Genomic DNA, 22,548 nt, shown 5'->3' with positions numbered 1-22,548 from the left:
GTGTTCGTTACGTGTATATTATATTTCTGTATATTCGTCTGTATTTATATTATATTATATTATATTCGATTCGTTACGTTTCGATTTACGGTTTTTGTATTTCATGCATTCGCATATGTTACACACACTGTTCATTTATTTTAGAGATAGCTCTGTCATAACAATAATGGCGACTCGACTCGTCACGTGATACGCGTTTCATTGGTCTATTTTGCTTCCAGCAGGAGTGTACCAACTTGGAGCAAATCGGAATCCATGTATCATAATAGGTAACGGGATTATACCATAAAATATCTCACAGGGACGAAACTTTTATCGGTACCTTTGATGTCTGTCTTACAAGGTATTCTTATAACATTGGAACTCGGATGTTTATGGAGACTAATTTACGGAGTACGTATAAAAGTTATGTGCAATGAACGTAGCTTCGGAACTCTGCAATATCGAGACAGAAATCTCGATTGAAAAAAGAGCCCTCTATAACTTTATGGTGACAACTGTAGCGCCATTTACATGTGGCTGCTCTGTTGGTAACTGACACGTTTGAATTCATTATTTTTCATTTAACGAAATTCAGTGAATATTCATTGGCTTAACGTATGACTCAACATTTATTATTATATTACTTATGCATTAGCCTTTTTATGCATTTAGAATACGAGAATACTTTGTTCAATGGGAAGTGAAAAATATCGCGCCATAGAATATTGTATCGTAGATAGTAATGCTGTCTTTTTTTTTGTATCGTTACGTAGGAGAAAGGAGTAGACCAACGAAACAATATTTAAAAGTGGCATTGCAACCGTTGTATTTACAAAATCATTGACAATGATCCGTGATTGGACGAACGCGAGAATGGCCGTTCTCGGTGGTTCAAATTTGAGTTACGAAGACGAGCTTCGTTTCAGATTTCTTTGAATCGCAGCTAAATGTGCTTGAAAAAAACATGTCGATTAATGTTACAGTCAACGGAAACCCTTTAAGCATAAAACGAGGAAGAATGGTGTTGTCCGATTTAGATCAGATTAAGAAAAATGAGCGAGACCGGCGTCGAAGGTTACGTTTGGAGCAGGTATACTTATTCCTTATAAATTATTTAAAAATTTCCTAGTAATACAAGGAAGTAATGGTTTGACGAATAGAAGAAGACTCTATGTTTGAAATAATATTAAATAATTATTTTATTCTAACAAAATCAATGTGCCATTAATGAACAATTCACTGCATCATTTGTATAGGTACGTCAACAGTCAAAAGAAATATCGGACAGACTTTTGGAACGTGTTAAGAATGTAACTAAGCAAGAGCAACAAAAATTGGAATGCAATGATATTTTGAACTCGAGAAATTCGTACAATAAAAAAATTATGGACATACAGGAGAAGTATCAGGAAGACATGGCGGATATTGGTCTAGCGCATCTGTCTGCATTGTTGGAACCTAATTACAATGCTATTGCTCAAGAAAAAGAAAGGAACGATAAGTTGACAGCATTAAAAAGAGGAAAAGAAGTAGCAAAACAGTTACACGAGAAACAACAAGTAAGACATTTATTTTATACGATTCCTTAGATTAGGAATCTCTATACATTATATTAGATTAAACTTTATTAAAGGATAAGTAAAATCTGTGTAGAAAGAATCTGTGCAACAACAGCAACACCAAAACCGTTTGCGTCAAGTAAGAGAATTAGAGAATCTAAGGTCCACAATGATAGCGAATCTTCCCCACTTGCCAGTGGAGACAGATATTACAGAGGAAGAAATTGACGAAGGAAATAAGCAACAAACATCTGCTACGAAGAAAACAAGGAAACAGTGTTTTAGAAAATCACCTGGGAAAATTATGAACTCTCATAAAAGGGTACAATGGTTTGGTATTAAGATAATACATATAAGCATCAAGAGTTGAATTATAAATCCTAGAATATTCTGTGCAAGTTAAAATTTGAGTACAAGTTGTATTTTACAGTGTGTCACAAGGGATTCACAGACACGTTCGCTTCATTTAAAATCAAAATTGCAAACATCAAAAGACAATTCAAACAAAGACCGTACGACTTTGCAAGAAAAATCTGTTAATATTGCAGCAGAAGAACAATCCACAGGGAAAACTACTGGTATTGAAACGAACACTGAACAAATTATTCCCGAATTCGAACGAACCGATAAAAATTCCGGAAAAGTGTCTGTTTCAACTGCCGCGCCGGTAGAAGTTGATAAAACATTGAAGTATATGGTTTTTTAACGAGAACATTTTAACAAGAATTTTTTGAAAAATAAAACTGAAATGGCTGTTATTGTAGATACAATCCACAAGATTATGTGCAATCAACTTCAGGATCGAACTCTAGCAATCAGAGCGATACTTCTAGTTCATTGAGCGACGATTGTTCTTGTCTGCCTACTAGTACTATGCAATCAAAGTGCACAAAACCACCGAAACCGAGAATTAATTCTGTAGCAAATGATAAAGTACAATTGTATGATCATAGTAAGCATCAAAGCAATGTATATAATAAACCAGTTGGTGTAGTTGAAAAGATACATGCATGGACAGAGGTTTGTAATTGTTAACGATGAATAGTGACTTTTTAGTGGGTAACGAATACTCTAATTTTCAATTGTATAAAGATTAATTGTTCCATGTAACTGCGTTCTTTATTGTTACAATGTATTTTTCTAGCCGAGTGCAATGGATCTAGCCCAAGAAACTGAAAAAGCTGAAGCGGTTAAGGCCCATTTAACGGAAAGTCGGAAAGCTACCACTCAGAAACGCGGCAAAGACGCGGTGTTGAGAGAAAAGGTGCGACGCGATTACCAGGCGCTAGTGCAGAATTTACATCATCTCACAGTGGAAGAGCGTAAATTAAAAGCTAATCAAACTAAATGTTACCAGGTACTTGTTCTATTTCAAAATTATTTCTTCGCTTCCATTGTTCGTAGTCGGATCATCGAGTTATGCTTATGTTCTATCAGAAAGATGCACACGTGCTACAAGAACGGAGAAAGATATTAAGAGATCAGCATAAAAAGAAGCTAAACCGTGCGCTGGAAACATTATTGAACGGAGAATGCTTGGAACAATGTCCGTCGTATCCTATGGAGAGACAAATCACTCTTACGCCTAGGGAACAAGGTAAAAATGACATGACTGCTGTGTGGGAAGATCATTGTTGCTCCAACGAGTACGCGGACAACAAAAGTGTACAAAGCAGAAATAAGGAAAACGAGGCTTCGCGAGAGGAACAAATATTAGATATGTTGAAGAAGGTCGAAAAGCAGAAACAACTGTTATTGAAAGAATTCGGGGCAGAATTACCAAGCGACATATTCAACGCAACCATGAAGCCTTTGTTCGAAAAGGATAAATCGGTTCAAGCACAGCCAACTGTGTGCCGGGATACATCGGTCCAAACACCTTCGTCGCCGGAAGTCAAAGTAATAAACGTACCTTGTCGCAACGAGAGTAGCCAGAAAGACAAGACGGAAACGAAGGAGAGCTCCGTGAAGAAAGTCGAAATCGCGGTGCAAACTGTCATAGGAATGGGACACGATGTAGCTCAAGATAAAAGTATTCAAGTGGAAATGGTGCAAGAGAAGGGAGGTGGTCGCAAGACAACCGAGGATGAAGTTGACAGACCTACCAAACACTATCCGCTCGAACCAAAAATTACAGTGATCACACCGGAAGCGGACAGCAGCATGTCGACGAGTTCCTTCGTAACGAATATGACCAACGACACCGGCAAGCAGTATTCAGAGACAACTCGCAAGAAACCGAAGCATAAAAAGATGACTCCAAGGAGAGAGAAACAAAGATCAGTCTTAGCCGGTGTGAACAAAACACCAACTTCCACGAGAAGGCTTCCGAAGAGCTTATCAAGATCACGAATCGGGGGCCTGAGGAAGTCTACTTGTACAGCGACGAATCCGCCCAGCAGGAAAATCAAAATATACGTGAACAAGACCGGATTCAATATCGAGGTGAACCCATCTCAGACTCCAGAAGTGACCGTGGACGCGAGCACCCAGAGTTCCCAGATATTCTCCGCGGAGGTTCAAGATCGGTCTACCGCTAAATCGTACACCGTTCAATCGAAATCAACGCGAATTAAAATGAGAGACGTGTCGGACTCGTCGACGTCTTTCGCCAGTTTGCCGCCCGTCAAACCGAGGAACATTCTGGAGGCGCTGAGCAACAACATGTCCATTCTCGAAATGCTGGATTCCTCGGCGAACGAAAGCATGCGACTGTTGAGGAAAGACGTCAGTCCGGTGTCGACGCCGGAAACTCCTTCGCCGCGTACCATGAGGATGCCCTCGAACAAACCTCACGTTAGTAAACTCAGTAGAATGCTTAGGTACACGTCGACGGATTCGCAGGTGAACGACAACAGTGTACTGTCGTCTACGAGGAACGATCATTCGACGACGTCAGATTCGTCTGGTTATCAACAGAAAGAACAACGGTCGGCCGAGCAAACGAGGAAATCGTCAGGACGAGAGGCTTCTTCGCGGGACGTCTGCTCGTGTAAGAATCCGGAATGCAAACTGATGCACTTAAAACTCGACGATATTCATAGTTACGCGTTGAAACACTGCCCCGAGATACTGCAAAAGTACGAGGATCTTCAGGCTATGCGCACGGAGAGGATCATATCATTGACCAATCTCATCGAGAGGGTTCGGAACGAACAGAAAGGTGTAACAGCTTGTTTTTTTAACACGTTAAGCGCTATGTCAGTCACTGGTGACTGACGCTTCCGAACGACTAAAAACCAATCATAACATACAAGACAACCGATGTGAAATAAAAATGTTCAACAACGCAACTAAGTTGATAATAGTATAACGCAAACGTTGCAACGCCGAACAATTCATAATTCTTCCTGCTTTTCTTTGCTACAAAAGACAAACTCTATGGGAAAACGCTTAAGATTTTCGTGGCGCTTAACGTGTTAAACGAATTCAAATGGGAACGCGAAGAGAGTTAATACTTTTATCGTTCGTTTCAGGTATGGAACTGTCGATAATCAGCGCGGGCGACGAGACCTCTTTAATGCAGCTGCCGCCAACGAAAGCGAAGAAGAACGATCTGCAAAGTGTTCGCGACCTCGTTGAGAATATAGAGGCTATTCACAGCCAACTCGCGAGAACGCTCGCCGAGTCGCAGAACATTGTCAAGAGTAAAACGGTCGCCACGCAGGACTCCGATCACGCGCAAGAAACGGACGTTGAAACTCAGACGAACCAGAATCTGCGGGAAGTCGCGAGTTCCTACCTGTCGGAAATGGAAACGCAGCAGACCAAAGTCAGGCCGAAAATCATCAGCGACGAGAGAGTCAGCGTACAGCTCGACAAATACAAGATACAGCACAGGCCTAAGAGGTTGGAGGCGACAACGAAAGACCACGATACGCGGCTTACTTCGAAACTACACGACGAGGAAATGATAAAAACGCTGTCGCAAGAAATTTTGGAGCAGAGTAAAGGTTTCGCCAACAATCTAGCGACGAAAGAGTACACCGGTTCAACGACGGATCAGAGGCTTCAAACGGACGTCGTCGACTGCAGAAATGATCCTCCTTCGAGCGCAACGAAGAATATAGCCACGCAAAAGCATTTCAGTAAAGAGGTAATTTATACTTGCGATTAAGAATAATATCATTGCAATTGCGAGTATGATCGACCGATGGTTTTCCAGGTGAAAAGAACGGATTTTGTTCCGTTACTCGCAGACATTCCAAAAGTAACGAGAACCGTGGACAGCTCTATATTCATCAATGGGAGAAACAAACCACCTGTGAGCTTGCTCAGCGGACCATACAGGTAAGCAAAGAGTTCTTCTGTTACGTGTATCTCGCTTTAAACTGAAATTTATCATTTCCCGTGGAAATTTGCCTGTCAGGACTGAAATCGAATCATCGGGTCACGAGCTGTCGACGATCATCGAATTCGACACACCGGACACTGTGAACAAAAGTCAGGGTAACGTTAAATCTCCAGCCTCGGTGAAGAAAATCGGAGAAACGCGAATGACTAGAAACACCGTGATAGTTCAGCCATCGGAGCACGTGGCTGTTTCCGTTAATACGCATGATCAGCAGCAGTCCGAGAAGCTGTACGATCCTACGGTTTCGAAGCTGTCGGAGGCAATGAAATATAAGGCAGTAAGTAGCGCGACACGATTCGAGGTGCCAAAGGTGTTCAAAGTTATTTCCCCGCGAACGGAAGGCAAAGAAACGACAAACAAGAAGCTGCAATGCGACACGGAAAACGAAGGGTTGTCGTTGAAAGAAGAAACACAGCCTCTGCCTTCGACGAGCAACAACGCGAACGAGGAGAATAAAAATAATAAGGACAAAATAATGTCTACAAGCTCGAACAGTTTCTCCGGGCTGTCCGGGATATCTCAGATAGCGAGTACACCGTCGTCCGACATATTGAAGTATGCGTCGTCCCCGGAAGAAATGGAAATAGCCCTGAAGAAGCTCGGCCTGGGTTGGGCGATAACGACTTTGAAGAAAACACGCGAAGCCAGCGCGTTGAGCTCGTCGTCTAATTCCGACGAACGGACACCGATGAACACTGGCAAAAGGATATCGCCTGTTAAGAAACAATTTGATAATAATTATGGGCTACCGGACTTCAGCGACGTGTCCTCGATATCCGTGAAAGAAGCCAGCAAGAGTACAGAACACGCGGTGCTCCTGAACAAAGGGAGAACCTCTACGCCGTTGCAATCGAAATTGCAGAATTCAAATTGCAATAGCGCGACGACCAGCACCAGCAGCACGAACGTCTCCGAAAATTTACAGGAGCCCAGCGAAGTTCTGATAATTCCTGATATAGCTCTTACCAGCTCGAAATCGAATATTAAGAAGCTAGAGAATCTTTAATAGATATTTTGACTTATTGGTTTACATTACAGAATTTATATTGACAAAACATGCGTGTAATATATTAAGAAAAATCTTTATTCCGAGTAAGTACGTTAATGTTCAACATTCAATTAAATATGAACGATATTTGTATGTATAGTGTTTTCACTTTTAGTATGTAGCTGTGGCGTATAAGATACAAATGTTAAATCTTGGGCATTTTACACTCGAAATTCGTCGGTGTGCCCTGATCACGCGAGAAGAGGATCGGCTCTAATTCTCATACGTATAAAAATGCTGAAATGTTTGAAAGTAATAATTATTTATTAGAAAGTTTCACTATATTATCTGATTTTTCAATGTGAAAAATTGCATTTGTTCGGCGTTCCTTCATATTAACTTGACGTGCAAATCAATGTTGCTAGTAAAGGTGTACACGTACTGCAATATTGATAGTTTTAATGCTGATATTTAGTAGAACTATATTTTAAAGATTGTATATTTTATTTGGACATGAGAATTTGATACTAGTAGATGGTTAACGATTCATTCTTAGAAATTGACGACACCGAAGTTAAAAAAATAAGTAATCATCGGTTGAACATTTTTTTATAACTAGATAACGATATAATTAATAATAACCTTTGACCTTTTATCGAATCATTTTAATAGGGGAACAAGTTTTCCATCCACTCTATCACTTGTTATTCTTTGTGTATATATATATACATAGTCGAATGAATTAAAAATAAACTGTTTATAAAATTTTCTGCGTTATTTTTATTAATAATTTTTACAAATATGCATCGGTAAGTGTACACATTTACTGCATGTTTTCATTATAATGTATACATAAATCAGCACAACATTATTACCATTCCAGATGCACACCAGAGAAATTTTATGTATAACAACTTTTTGTACTTTTTTTTTCTAACTATAAAGTTTGAGACAAACTTTTAATGATCAATGCAATTGTTCTTTTTATTATTAATGTATTCATTCTTCCATTAATCTTAAGAGTGTGATAATTTATCCACACTCGTTAAAAGTATTCAATAAATTTATTGAACATTGTCTTCTATCAAATGATTTATATATATATATATATATTATTTATATAATATATATTATTTATATAATATATATATATATTAACTATACATACACATATGTAAGCGTAAGTCTCTTACCAGGAGTGTATCGATAGTTTCTACAAAATATTCATGAAATCTATGTTATCTGATCATCATAATTATGAAATGCTATACATATCAAAAATGACTTTTAACATTACACACTTAATGAGCATATTTTTCAAACGCAGAAGTCCTTAAACTCATTACTGCATTGTATCGATACCCATAGAAAAATGTTGCTATTACAGAATAAAATGGGTTCAAAGAAAAAGAGAAAAAATTATTGATATTTATACAAAATTCGTTAACTACTTACGAATAATAAATACATTTAAAGTTTCGAACGATTTTGCTAACATTTGTAATTTACCTCTGAATATTTTAAATGCTTACATGCACATCGTACACTTTGTACGATAAATTATAAAGTAGGCTCCATCGTGAGGGCAATATTTGAAGTGTTAATATAGACAATTTGACTTATAAATATTCATTCAAATTAAATAACAACGTTCAACTCCATACATCACTCGAATAACGTTTCTGTGAGTCCATCTTCTTAATATACGTAGCTGCATCGAGTTCCGCCATCTTTCCTTTCTCCATTACAACTTTCAATAATATATTATGCACGTCCCGCGCCATGTTCTTAGCATCCCTAATGAAACACGATAAATTCGTTGAAATTATACATCGTAAAAGTAAGAAGAGTGTGGAAATATTAAGCATCAATATATGAAATATTAACTTATGGAGTGCAAACGGTTAAAAAATGGGGAATTTCATACTAACCCACAAACATAGATATGTCCATTTTGTTCGCCGATGACTCTCCATAATTCGTCTTTATTTTTCTCCAATAAATGTGTAACGTACACTTTGTGACCTTGCTCTCTGCTGAACGCAGTATGCAACGTTAGAGTACCATTTTTTACATATTCTTCTAGTTCGTTTTTGTATAGGAAATCCTCGTCTCGGTTTCTACATCCAAAGTATAAAATAGTATCACCGACTTCTTTACCTGAAGAGAAAACAGATTTTTATTTATTTGAGAATTACTTGAAACTGAATCTTATTATTATGTTTATTAAACGTGTTGTGTGTATATATATACCTTCTCGTTTAGCAAGATCACGTTCTTGAATGAATGCTCTGAACGGCGCTATACCAGTACCTGGCCCGACCATCACAACAGGCGTGGACACTTTAGTTGGCAAACGGAACTGAGACTTTCGTACAAAAATGGGGACATAGCATGGTGGATCCGATGGGTGTTTCTCCTTTAACCAGCTAGTTGTCACACCTTTGTTAATCCTGCCAGTTGGAGTTTTATATTCTATCACAACCGCGGTGATGTGAATCGACGTCGGATGCAGCTAAACAAAACATTCATTGACAAATTATTCATACAATTTTATGGTTATTTCCATAATATTTTAATAATAGATAATCATGTAAGGAGTAATACGAATATTGTTTTAAATAACCATATGTTACCTTTGGCGATGAGGAAATTGAATAATAACGACATTGCAATCTTGGCAGAAGTTCACACAAATGATCCAACGGCGCCTTTAAACTAGGAATATCTTCTAAAATATGTACTATATTTCGATTGTCTTGAACTATCCATTGTTGATAAGCAGCTTTGCCTTCTGCGCTGGTCGAAGCCATTAACTTCAATTTTTCTTTATCTTGTGGATCACTGCAATACTCCGCTAACTCTTTGAGAATATGAGTGCGTGGGTTGCCAGTGATATCCAAGTAATGCGTTAAAGCAGTCCTGTAAGAACAAGGACATGGGAACGGATGTTTCTTCGTAGATTCCTCTGTAACATAGACGACAGATCGTTTAAAGGTATCAGATAAGTTAATGTTATATATTATTTATTTTTTTCTTTTAATTTACCATCTGTATTTGTTAGCGTAAATATAGTGTCCAAGTCCACGCCGCATTTTTCTCCAATTTTGTTTACTAATTCTGTGTTATTTACAGGATACACTGCTAAATGATCACCAGCTTCATACCGCATCTTTGATCCTTCAATGTCAAACTCTATGTGCATACAAGACCTCTCTGATTTTGGACCATGAAGCTCCTGATTAGCTTTTACTGGTGCCAGATAAGGATTCTTCGCGTCGTACGGTCTACAAGAGAAATAAAATAAATGTGCATACTGCGGAAATGTTGTATTTAGATTAACTCGTGTTGCAATAACGTACGCTCTTTGATTCTTAAATGAATGAAGACGAGCTATTTCACCAGTGTAGATACGTTCAATGGGCAAATCAGCGTGCTCGGTAAGCTGATACTGGCGAATACTGACATCTTCACCTGCACCTTCGATTCCGAAGAAGTCACAGACTGCAGGCCAAAACTTGTCTTTCCATGTGATGAAATCGTCTTCTATGCTAGAATGGTAAATGATTTGAATATTAGAATTTGTTCAACATTGTATATTTCAATGGAAACTACTTAAAAACAACTTACTTCGCATCGTCATCTCCCAGACCAAGTTCATAAACACGAGTAGCACCAAGTTGCTCTAATCTATGATCAACGTATAATGCTACTTCATTGTAATGTTCGTATGTCTTATTTCCTAGTCCGAACACCTGCAAAATAAAATAGATGAATAGAATATTAACAGCGGTAAGTAATCACTGCAATTTCATATAATTGCGGTGTAACTATTAATTATTAACATTATTAATAAAGTTAATATCCCAAGCACTACATAAAAGATAAAGATTTTGGAAAACACAATAATAATAATAATTTATACACACTATTTATCAATGAAGAATACAGCAAAGCCTTCAAATTATTCTAATTGTATATTGAATAAATAAGAATAAAAATAAATTTAATGGATTTAGACAATAAGAATAAAGGAATCATGCAAATCATTAATATTATCAAACTCTATGTATGCTAAGCATTGGTCTATATAATTTTAAATTATTCTTTTCTAATATTCTTTACAATATTGTGCTGTTGTATCTTGGCATGAAAATAATTACAATATTCAAAGAATAAAATGAATAATAAATAAGAAAATAATAATAAATAAATAAATGACAATAACAATAGGTTGAGTTAAATGGAAAATTATTAAAATGAGTGCAACACTGATCACACGAAAAAGCACTCTACAAGTACCTTAAATGTTGGCGGGAAAAATAATGTTGCAAACTGCCGATGGGTAGCGCTATCGTACCTATAACGTTTGATCACAACTCGTAAAAGTTTATCGAATTTATTTAAGTTCATTATTAAAATACTCTTAAAACTGATTTCTGCTCAAGTTTAATCGAGTAACTATTATTATTATTGTATACAATATGGTAATTATGTAGGCATTTCTCAGAAAGAACACATGCGATAAATGTCGATGACTATGATGCAACTGTACACGCGTGTATGAACGATACGAGTGGCTTACGTAATGTTCATTATTCGTACAATTGAAACCGTACGCAATGGAAATCTTTGTATTTCAAAATTCAAATATTTACGAACAAGGAAATTTTAACGGTTAACGTACTGTAAGAGAATTTCAATTTAAATGAGTAAGTTACCATACTATGTTAACAAAATTGTTTGGATTCAATTGAAATGAATTTCTGAAAATTTTGCAACAAATTTTTGGAAATCCGAATGAACATCTACAGAACACGTTTCCAATAAAATTCCATTGAATTAAATGAAATTTAATTAAATTCTACATTGTTCACGATCGAATGAAATGAAATTTATGATTCTGTATTATATTTATAAGCATTATCTTTTAGATTGTAACGAATAAAAAGTGATATCAATACGTACAGCATAATTTAATCCATCCAGATTAGCATCACCATTCTTTAACCAATCTACGAATTCCATAGCATTATCTGTAGGGTCACCTTCTCCGTACGTAGCTAAACAAAATACTGCCAAGCTATTTGGAATTGATTTAAGATGTATTAGCTCCTCCTGTTACAATGAATTATAATTATTACAAATTATAATATAAACTTATGAAATGTGATATGCAGGTAAAAAGATTTTAAACATTTTTCTATTGATTCTAATCATTAGTATTACTCGGTTACGTATCCAGAGTACTTTTAATTCCACATTACAGTAAATTCATTTGAGAAATCTCTATTTCTACCGTTAGATCTATTAATTTATCTATTGTCTTATTGTTCAGATAAAACTTGGCAGCGAAAAGGAACAGACTTTGAATGTTTACCATATCGCATTCCTCAGGATCAGCCACCATGCCTTTCATTTTATAACGGATACCCTCTTTAGCCAGCCGACCCGCGAATTCTTCACCAGTTCCGGTCTGACTACCATAGAATACGACTAGACTTCTGCCGGAAGTCTTTAATTTCTTAATGAACGAATTCTCCGACGGTGTCACCGATGGATACAGCGTTGGCCTTTAACAAACAATTCTCTGTCGAATCTTAAATGACAACAGGAATGTATGTCTACAACATAATGTGCTGCGTATGACCATTGTTGCAAGCGATTACAGTTGGGAGGTGACTCGACATCTAGTGGAACGATGCAGTGCCAAGTATCTTTCTAATTTACAGTTTTACTGAATAATAATGAATACCAGGGATTAAGAAGTAAAACAAGAGAACTGGGTGAGAGAAAAATGAAAACTGCTCGGTCAGCTGAATGTCCCTCAGCCTAGACATCAAGCGATTCTATCGGTATCTCTTCCTGGAGTATCTGGACTTACTGAATGGAGTAGGATTTGGTGGTGGACGTGTACTCGTCCTGCTTGTTGCGTCGCATCAACCACCATAACGCGGCCAGCAGGAGGGCGCTTAAAAGTATGATGTCGAGGGTGTTGAAGAGAGGTTCGTCGAGAACCTCAGCCTTGTCCTCGTTCTCCAGCACCGGAGAACCCGCCATTCTTATCGCCTTGGGTTGAGATGCGCTGGCGGCCTACGACAGACACACAACAGTGTCACTGAGAAATCGGTAAACAGAATCAGCGGAGTAAATACTTCAGCGTTGTACATCTTGCTTGCGCTGTCGTCACTCGTTCCAGATTACAAACAATATAATTACAAACGGCGCTGATAAACATTGTATTATCCCGTGCGGGGTGATGCAGAAAATCTGCTCGGATATAATTTTATCTTATCGTCCTTTCCAGCGCTTGCGGAAACGGGCGACGACATATGGATCACCATGTCATAATGACACGTTCAAAACGCCGATTATGATTAATCTATGTTTGCCAATGAAAAAGCAACGGTGCGATGCGGAAGAGAGCAACTTTGTTTTGATCGACGCACGAGATATCACCGGCGACGTTTGATCGATACAACAATTAGTAATTACATTCCCTAGCGCGTACTCCCTTCTACAAATCACGAGACCATTAACGAACATTCGAACCAGTTTCATATTTCAGGATGCATGCTGAATCAGTTTCATCGACTTCTCCAGACGATTTGTAAACAGTGTGGCAAGACTGTTAGGAATGCTGAGAACAATATTATTGGTATAGTTGACTTTTTTTCTTATCGCCTACTATACTACTAAATTGTCGACAGTGGCTGAAGCCAGCATTCGCAGACGAAAGGAGGAAGAGATCAAGACGACGAGTCTTCGTTGGACTCACAAAATCTCGACGCCTATAAAATTCGAATAAAATCATCGGAGAGCGTGAACACATCTGACCTCGGAGGGGTTGAAGTAATTTACAGTAAATTCGCGATTAAATTGAGCACGACCGGCTATCGCGCGGCTGTTGTCATTGCGGCTGTTACATCAGCGTGTACCGTCCTGTGTATCACGTAATTCCAATAGAAAAATCAATTGTTACGTAATCCCGTTGCACGCGGTAGAACTGCGATATAATTCCAGCAGCTGATCTACGTATCACCGTGGAACGCACAGAATGCTTTTCTACCGGTACACGGCACAACGCGATAGCGCGATAAAGGAATTGCCGCGCTCGCCAAAATACAATTGCGATTACGAGTGCCGCTATCGCGAGTGAACTTGTTTTCACGGGTTCATCGCGGCGCATTTCACCGACGGTTGTTCTTCGTTGTTGGAAATTAAAAGCCAATTTATCCGAGCCGTTCGCGACCGCAACCTTCGACAGCCGAATCAACGTGTCATGCAAATGTATTCTCGCGACAGTGTTCTGAACACCTCTATGCTAATGCGCTCTCGTAAACATATTACAAATACCCGTGGATACACGATAAATCATCGACCATCGGTGTGAAGGGTTCGTAAATTATTCTGCCTCGTTGAAGGAAAAACGTCGAACGAAGAATTGAAAGATGAAACCCTCGCGACGTTACCGTTCGGTAATCGTATTCCATACAGCGTCGGATTACCATATCGGGCCAATCAGTTCTACATATGTAACTCGATAATCTACAATTGAATCCGTTCAATCGATCAACTAAATTGATATCCGATGTATCGTTAACGAACATGTTATTCGGCGAAGATTGTCAATGGAAGCGTACGGTGTTAACTACAAGCTTCCCCATGAACTTTCATTCAACTTGGATTCGATTGAAAATATCGTGTTTTACCGAAGAGATAGTTTGCAATGGATAATTAGAGAGAATCAGAGTATCGAGAAACAAAGGAAATAAATGGGAGGCTACTTCTGAGAACGGATTAACTTTAAGCCCCGAAAATCGATGAGGCCGTCGACAGCCAATCGTTGCACGAGTTTCAGACTTAAATTCTACGGTTCGTTAATCAAATTGATTTCGCGTCACGCCGTATCAGAAGCACTATCGTTCAAGTCGCTATCGTTGGCCGCGTGTTATCGGCACGAGGACGGACTGTTAATTTCCAGTTCTCGTTGCTCTCTTTTCATTTGTATCACTGCCATTACGAACCGCCGCCTGATATTTGGATTCGGTGACTCACCAATACACTCTGTCCATACGAAACGAACGAAATGACTGGCAGAAATGATGCGGCGGCCTAACATTTTCATACCCGATTCTCTCGCGGGAAAGCGGTTGCATACGAGAGGAGCCTAATTAAGCGTCGCCTAACGAACAGTCCTATCGAACGGCGTACACGCTACAACTACCGAGCGAATACAATGATTTTTCATTTTCAATTCATCGTTTCGAATCTCTGGTCGATACTAGAACCTTCTGAATTGAAATATTTGTAAAATAACCATTTTCAAACCGGTACGTTGCATTCGCTTGGTAGTTCTAGTAAGTTCCAGTAGTTAACAGGCTAAAAAATATCTCTTCTAATCTATTTCTAATCCAGAACCAGACTAGAACTTCCTAAATTCAAATAACTATAAACACAACCATCTTTAAATGGGTATGTTCCATTCGCTTGGTAGTTCTAGTAAGTTCCAGTAGTTAACAGACTAAAAATTATCTCTTCTAATTTATTTCTAATCCAGAACCAGACTAGAACATCCTAAATTCAAATAACTATAAAAACAACCATCTTCGAATGGGTATGTTCCATTCGCTTGGTAGTTCTAGTAAGTTCTAATAGTTGACAGACTAAAGAATATCTCTTCTAATTCTAATCCAATTACAATCCATAGTTCCATTGTTCTCCTAAGCGAGAGGCTCGCCGATTCTATCGAGAAAGTCCTCCTCTTAAAGAAAAGCAAACGGAAAAAATATAAAAGCGTCGGTTCACTGAGTGACACGAGAATCTATTGTCGAAGAAGAATAAATTACTTTCGAGGTCCTGAGACTCGAGACAAGTACTCGGGGTACACAAGTACGTCACCGGTATTACTTCCCGCGCGTTCTTGTCGCCGCGAGGCTGACGCGTGGCGTCGCTCGAGCCGTCAATAGAAGCGTTAACACGTTAAGTGCAACGAAAATCTTAAGCGTTTTCCCATAGAGTTTGTCTTTTGTAGCAAAGAAAAGTAGGAATACTTATGAATTGTTTGGCGTTGCAACGTTCGCGTTACACTATTATCAACTTAGTTGCCTTATTAAACATTTTCATTTCACATCGGTTGTCTCGTATGTTACAAATGTGTTTTTAGTCATTCAGAAGCGTCAGTCACCAGTGGCTGACATGGCGCTTAACGTGTTAATCGTTCGATAAGGAACAATAGAAATCGAAACCGTTGCACTTGTTTTGTCGAAGCGTTACCCTCTCGTTAGCATCCGCGCGACGAAGATAAACGTATATCTAAAGTTAATGAATACCTACGACACTTACATTTATAATGAACTCATACAGGATGTCGCAGAACAATGTCAGAGCGCCGATAACAGAGACACGCGAATAATAATAATAAAAGGAACTCGACGACGTTTTATCGGTTCAGCGAAATTGTAATAACGTTCTTTTGCGACAGCTTGCGCCTAGATCGCAATTAACCAGTCAACCGTGACATTCGAAGTCTGAAAATCGAAATAAAAACCTAAAATGCAAACGAACACGTGTACATTTCGGAGAATAATTATAAATATAACCGACCGTGGAAAGAGCGAAGATTATTTGTAACGGGCTATACTCTGGTCAGCGTACACCGAGCATAATTACGATAACGCCGCGTACGAATGACAATGCGTACGGAATTAATGATTGTTTAAATGCGCCACGTGTCACGCGATAAGTGGATACAAACACATATATTATATCTCGCCTGCGTTCGGTATGTGTGTGTGTGTGTGTGTGTGTGTGTGTGTGTGTGTGCGCGCGTGCGTGCGTGTGTGGTGAAACCGCGCGTAAATTAACCCCTTCGCCTTGCAACGCGGTCCGCGTCACTCGAAGGCTACGCTATTTTCCGGTTATGAATATTAACGAATACTAAATATTAATATTACTATCAATATTACACGATAAACGCGCGCGCGCAGTGAAATGATGGAAATTCGAGTCTCTTCGTTTTTTCCCCTATCGTTCTCCGGCCAGAGCCGCCGCGGAAATAGCAAGACGAGAGATTAACGCGAAGACGCATATGCAAATGTGCCAGCGGGAACGTTAGAATGTACTTACGGGCACGGTTTCGCAAGCGAATGGTAATGAGCGTGCCCGTAGCGTGCCCGATAACGGCCGTTTGCGCGCGTACCCCGGGACGACGCTTTCTTCGAAGACTTTCGTTTTCGCGAGAAATCAGGAAACAACCGTAGAAACGCTCGTCGGGAATTCCGATCGCGATTAACCCTTTAGCATCGAGACGACACACTTCAACCCTTCGCGGACGGAGATTCTTTCGAGTGTACAAAATTCTCTGCAGAGTTCGCCAAGTTACACGCCGAATAGTTAAGTACTAGAAGATAAGGAAACTATGCACTGATTTCTGGCTATTCAAAGATGAAAGTTTGATGTCAGCAAAACGTCGACATTCATCCGCAAAGGGTTAATACCCTTGCATCGATGACAGAAATTTCCTCTTTTCTCAATAAATTCTTCACGCTAGATCGACGGAGTGAATTCTACCGATGAATTTTACATTATTCGGTAAATGTACGAATTGATTTTCATGAAAGTTATAGAAACGTATATCCTGATAGCCTCAAACCTCTGATCTCTAAAGTCTACGCGAATAATTTTTCTAAGAACAATAGAACTACAGTAAACGTCAGTAGCGTGAAGTAGTGTCGATCACGGTTCAGAGATCACGCGGATTCCGCGACGGCGGTGACCGATCGGTCACGATGATCGGCACGCGTGAATATTCCGAGATGATCGGAAGCGAAAACCCGTTTCTCCTTACCGGCAGATCCATTTGGTCGGCAGAGCGGAAGCGACTAGCGGAGCCAAAGGAGACGACGACGACAACGGTGGCTATCCGAAAGCGTTGCTGCCTGGACAGAGTATTCGCCGGTCGGGGGTATAGGTATACTGGCGTTCGACTGGCGAGTCGCCTTGCGAACTGTTCCGGCCCGAGTCTTTACGCACGAGGAGAGCACCGTCGCACATCGTCACAATGAGAACGGAAAACCGTCGAGTCATCGGCGTCGCCGCACGCGGCCCGCGATATATCCATAATCGTGAGACGCGTACGCACGTACATGGAATCGTGACTTATTCAATCGGCGACGACTCCTCGGCGATCGCGTGTACGACCGACGCGGCGACTCGCCGGGGTCGCGAACGGAGGAATGATAGAGCTGACGATGCGCGAGACTCGCCGCGTCGCCGGGACTATCTCCCACGGAGACACCGTGCACGACTCGCCACCCTTCTCGTCGGTTCCTTTGCCTTGTATCTTTCGAATCGGCTCGGTAATTATTTGGAAAAGCTCCTCGTTCCGGTCTCGATAGCGCTGCGGATCGGATCGTTCTCTTTCGTTTCCGTAGATCTAACGCGAAGGATTCGCGTGCTACGTGTAATGTTTCTAGTCTGAGAACACTCGAGTCGTTTTTCGAAATAATTACCTTATATTCTACCGCTCTTCCGTTTATGCTCCTATTCTTCTAGTCTCTTATTTATCTACTTCTTATCCTTCTATTCTTCGATTCTTCTATTTCTCTATCCGTCGAATCATCCTTTTCCTCATGCTCTCCAATATCAGTCATCCATTCCAGTCTTCCCCCCGTAAGGTCGCGCGGCAACGATCACAGGACTCTCTGGAATGATAGAACCTGATACAAAGTGAAGAGTAGAGAAACGCCGACACTCGTTGCCGAAGCGAGACCTTACGGGGGGAACTTGTTTCAAGCGCTTTCTTACTTCGACCTTTTCCATCGATCGTGTTCCTCGAGCGTTCCGCAGTCCTATGACAAAAGTAAACGGCACACAGCGATCATTCGAATTTTCGTTCTTTTCCTTCGACGGTTTATGCATGCGGCCGTCCCGATAGGAACGAAAAAATGGCATACAGAAAGACTTTGGTACGATGAATGAGTAAATACTGGTTTACCGCGTACAACCGGTTCCCATTGAAATCCTGCTATCTTATTTTCAGAGTATTACGTGAAATTGTAAATTTTCAAGCTCGCGGCTACGACGCATCTCTCCGCCTTTATCTAACGGAATGCAAACAATGGCATTGAACGTGTTAGGGGGATCTCGCGATTAAACGACGACGGGCCTGTAAATCAAATTTAAAGACTACCTTCGTTTCCCGTGTTAAACAATCTAGGTACTTGTCTACTTGTATACGTTACAAACAAATCGAACGTTTCACCGTGCTCCCAATTGATCCGGATTAAACGGGAATAATTGAGAATTATATCGTGGAAAATGGAGATGGCTAAAAAGGAACAGCTTTCCTTCCGTTGACGAAGAAACCTAAATGCTGCCAAGCGCTACCATGCGACGCTGCTATGCTGCAACTGTTAACCCCTTATCAACCCCTTGCCTTTAAAGAAAATTTAACGACAGGTACCACTCTTCTGTTGTCGAGAATATTTTGGAGCTAACGTAGACACGGTACCTAGAATTTCTTTCTTTTTCAAATAAATTATCAATGGCAAAGTAATTGTATTAGAATAATTCTAATTGATACAACGAACGAAATGATTTTCATTCTGATTGAAAAATCACAGAACTTTCAGGTGGGCCTTGATATACGATCGCGAAAAGATGATATGTATCTTTTTTCCAGTGAAAGCGCCTCGGCGTGATTTGCCAGCAGGACCAGAAATCTCAGCTCGACAGATGTATATATATCTTTCTCGACGAGAGAAAGTGAAAGGCGAAGAAGGAAAAATGTAAGTTTCAGGACGAAGAAATGCCATCCGCGCCGGTCACGTTTCTCTTTGCGCTGGCCGACCCACCTAAAAGCAAACTGGTTTGAAATTTGTGCGAACGAGATACCGATCGTAGATCGATTAAACGGGAAAAATCCTAACGAATCATTTTCCTCGCGGCGGCGGATTTATTTTGCAATCTGAAACACGACTTCGTCGTTTGAATATTTGCGAAGCGAACATTCCCAGACCAGTAAATTTCACTTGGTTGATAGATATCTAACGTTAAGGGACTCGACGCATATTTTTTCCAACTTTATCACTCTGATGTGATTCTAATCTGATTCTAACAATGACACTATCTACGATCGCTTTTCTTACAATATGTACACCGATACAGGATGTAATTAAAAATACAAGTAGACTGATAAGAGTACTAGGCATAAGATAACAATGCTGATTCGTCAAACAACCTGACAGCCTGTTTTCATTGTTTAATGAATTCAATTTACTTCCAGGTAACAAATCATCCGAGACAACTGTCGCCTTTCGATGATTCAATCCGTTTCCTCTGAATTGTTCTTTGTATTTACTACTTGAACCTCATCGTCATTTGTTCCAGTTAATTGAATAAATTATATTAATTTAAACTTGCTGTAACAATTAATTCAATAAATTATCAACTCTAACGATTAAATAAATAAATAATTACCTCGAAATAAATAATCGACTGACACAAAGGAAAGAAGCGAATAATGAGTGGAAAGAAATGCAGGTAAGTCCCGCGACCGATTGTAATTGCCACTGTCGCTTATAAATGTTTGATAGATGCGTTATATTACGTAGACCCCGATTACATCATGACAGCGTTTGACGGCTGAATTTTCAGAACGTGATATGGCGTGTCTTGTGTTCGTAATACGTCTACCACGCTATTTCAATTATGCAATATATGCGGCCATTAAATATGGAAAACGCCTCCACATGAATAATTCCAGGTGATATAACGGCAAGATGTTAAATTATCTAAAAATTTGTTAATTCATTCGCGCACAGCTAGGCAACATTGTATAATACGATATATCAAAGAATATAGGACGTCATTGAGTCAATAATTTTATGTATCTTACCCACTGGTATTCCCATTTATGTGTTTTTTATCATTTAAAGTTAACATGAATTTCAAATGAAACTCACAATCTAACTTCATTTGTAAATTATTAATGCTATATTAGGTCTGTGCTAGGAATACAGACTGTACGAGCAATGATATTCATAGACAATAGAGTTTTACAAAAATATACTTTTTAATCGCGCTGTTAGGTCAAGTTCAAGATATACTTATTATTTTGCTTTCTAATGTGTAACAATTTTTTTTATCTGTTTTCCTTCTATAATACAAGTTTGCAAATATATATGATGAACCTTATCATTTTCTTTGTACGTTTAATAAGTGATCAATATTTTGATGTATTGCTTATATAAGAGAATGACTGGGCAGTGATAAAGATAATTATAAACAAGATAATAGATTATACAAAGTATGCTAGATCCAAGGCAGTATTGTAGAATGATATAATAGAATTAAAATGTGATAATAGAAAATATAATGTTGCCTTAGCTTAAATCAGTTGAAAGAATTATAATTACTATTAATGTGAATATATTATAATAGAAAATAATTAATATTATAGTGATATAAAATAACATAAATTAGATTTTGTAGATATTTAAGAAAAAGCAATCATTGTGTGGTTTAATTATAGTAATTCAACAAACAGTTTCAGTTTAAATAAAAATAAATCTTATCACATTGATAAAGTTAATCTGACTGAACAAAGAAACTGCAACTGTATTACAGTATAAAAATAATAATTATTTTTAACATAAGCAATGTCAAGATAAAATTATATTTATCAGAAATAGTCAATGGTATTCCAAATTATTTACATACATACATAACAAGTAGTGACTAGTACCTATTAAAAAAATACAAATTACATAAATACTATACATTAACTATGCATAATGCAGTAGAAACTATGTATAGTTTTCCTTCTTTAATTGTAAAATATTGACTCTGCTTATTGCTCTAATAAAAAGAAACTCTACGTAGCATATTCATACAAATACCGAATAAAATGTGAAAGCAAAATAAATGTAGAATATAAAGAAAATAGATCAGGTTCCCTTTACCTGTTTCAAGAAAAGTTAAAGAAGCATTCAGGCATGAATACATCAGTAGTGGTGATAGTGGTGACAATAAACAATTGCCTTTTAAATTTAACATTCTTCGTGCAATTAGCAAAAATTGTTGACAAAATGTACATCAAGACAATATATAATAAGATTTGTTTTAATGAATAATCCACATAGAACATTCATATACAGGTTGTCGCAAAAAAAGTGTTACCACACTTTGATTGAGCATAAAAAAAAAATAAAATTCTGTGTTTTACCAGCCAATAAAGTGTGGTAACCTTTTTTTTGTGACACCCTGCATATTCTATACGCAAAAAAGTATCTTTTTTATACTTTACGTAAGGCTATTAAATTTGTCTCTTTTACATCCTCCAGTACCTTCATTTGCTGAACAAGGTCTCACACGCAACTGCTTGCTTTTACTACTACCACCACTATTGAAACTACCACCCATTGAGATGTACCTTCGCATTTACCTGAGGAAGCGTTTTTTCGTCGAATGAAATTTGAATGATCTCTCGCAGATTCTCCGGAGGAACTGATCTCCACAGAAAGTCGGGTATAAAGCGTTAGCCACGTGACCGCACTTTCTGTATTTTCAATTAGTGTTCACTGGCAACTAAATGATCTAGACACACCGGAGATTTTCACCATGCAGTAGATCGGTAGCTGTAACAGCGTATATGTGTGTCA

General features: G+C 38.8%; 2 protein-coding genes and 1 long non-coding RNA gene across 11 annotated transcripts; 2 read left to right on the top strand and 1 right to left on the bottom strand.

Moving 5' to 3' along the window:
• Positions 1-157: 157 nt before the first annotated feature.
• On the top strand, positions 158-8,046 carry LOC116425769 (uncharacterized). 6 transcript variants are annotated; one of them, XM_031973898.2, is made up of 12 exons: positions 158-269; positions 344-393; positions 756-1,072; positions 1,239-1,541; positions 1,636-1,863; positions 1,972-2,231; positions 2,306-2,561; positions 2,686-2,898; positions 2,979-4,704; positions 5,018-5,637; positions 5,707-5,831; positions 5,911-8,046. In XM_031973898.2, the coding sequence occupies exons 3-12, from the start codon at positions 947-949 to the stop codon at positions 6,899-6,901; spliced, it is 4,848 nt and encodes a 1,615-aa protein (XP_031829758.1). In that variant the 5' UTR covers positions 158-269; positions 344-393; positions 756-946; the 3' UTR covers positions 6,902-8,046. The 6 variants fall into 6 exon arrangements, with proteins under 6 accessions (XP_031829758.1, XP_031829760.1, XP_031829759.1 ...); XM_031973900.2 differs by having other exon boundaries at positions 344-530; XM_031973899.2 differs by lacking the exon at positions 344-393 and having other exon boundaries at positions 168-269.
• On the bottom strand, positions 6,959-22,267 carry Cpr (Cytochrome P450 reductase). Of its 2 annotated transcripts, none has more exons than XM_031973904.2 (11): positions 22,234-22,267; positions 12,768-12,976; positions 12,264-12,456; positions 11,852-12,001; positions 10,514-10,638; positions 10,246-10,434; positions 9,932-10,170; positions 9,520-9,851; positions 9,137-9,398; positions 8,815-9,043; positions 6,959-8,680 (listed from the first exon to the last, which is right to left on the bottom strand). In XM_031973904.2, the coding sequence occupies exons 1-11, from the start codon at positions 22,237-22,239 to the stop codon at positions 8,536-8,538; spliced, it is 2,079 nt and encodes a 692-aa protein (XP_031829764.1). In that variant the 5' UTR covers positions 22,240-22,267; the 3' UTR covers positions 6,959-8,535. The 2 variants fall into 2 exon arrangements, with proteins under 2 accessions (XP_031829764.1, XP_031829763.1); XM_031973903.2 differs by lacking the exon at positions 22,234-22,267 and adding an exon at positions 17,733-17,903.
• Positions 13,451-20,496, top strand: LOC116425773 (uncharacterized). 3 transcript variants are annotated; one of them, XR_004234772.2, is made up of 4 exons: positions 13,451-14,361; positions 18,927-19,345; positions 19,569-19,674; positions 20,172-20,496. It is a non-coding gene; the product is annotated as an uncharacterized LOC116425773 (long non-coding RNA). The 3 variants fall into 3 exon arrangements; XR_012997940.1 differs by lacking the exon at positions 13,451-14,361 and adding an exon at positions 18,834-18,852; XR_012997941.1 differs by lacking the exon at positions 13,451-14,361 and having other exon boundaries at positions 18,236-19,393.
• Positions 22,268-22,548: the final 281 nt, after the last annotated feature.

The sequence above is a fragment of the Nomia melanderi genome, chromosome 2 (genome assembly GCF_051020985.1).
Source record: "Nomia melanderi isolate GNS246 chromosome 2, iyNomMela1, whole genome shotgun sequence".
Taxonomy (NCBI): domain Eukaryota; kingdom Metazoa; phylum Arthropoda; class Insecta; order Hymenoptera; family Halictidae; genus Nomia; species Nomia melanderi.
Note: the sequence above shows the minus strand (reverse complement) of the source record. Positions and strands in the feature narration are given on the sequence as shown.

Coding starts and splice junctions, on each gene's coding strand:
- Cpr (XM_031973903.2), bottom strand. Junction 12,457..12,767: donor ACCAAATCCTACTCCATTCA/GTAAGTCCAGAT, acceptor TGTTTGTTAAAG/GCCAACGCTGTATCCATCGG. Junction 9,852..9,931: donor TACGCTAACAAATACAGATG/GTAAATTAAAAG, acceptor TCTATGTTACAG/AGGAATCTACGAAGAAACAT.
- LOC116425769 (XM_031973898.2), top strand. CDS start 947: ATGTCGATTAATGTTACAGTCAACGGAAACCCTTTAAGCATAAAACGA. Junction 5,638..5,706: donor AAAAGCATTTCAGTAAAGAG/GTAATTTATACT, acceptor ATGGTTTTCCAG/GTGAAAAGAACGGATTTTGT. Junction 5,832..5,910: donor TTGCTCAGCGGACCATACAG/GTAAGCAAAGAG, acceptor TTTGCCTGTCAG/GACTGAAATCGAATCATCGG.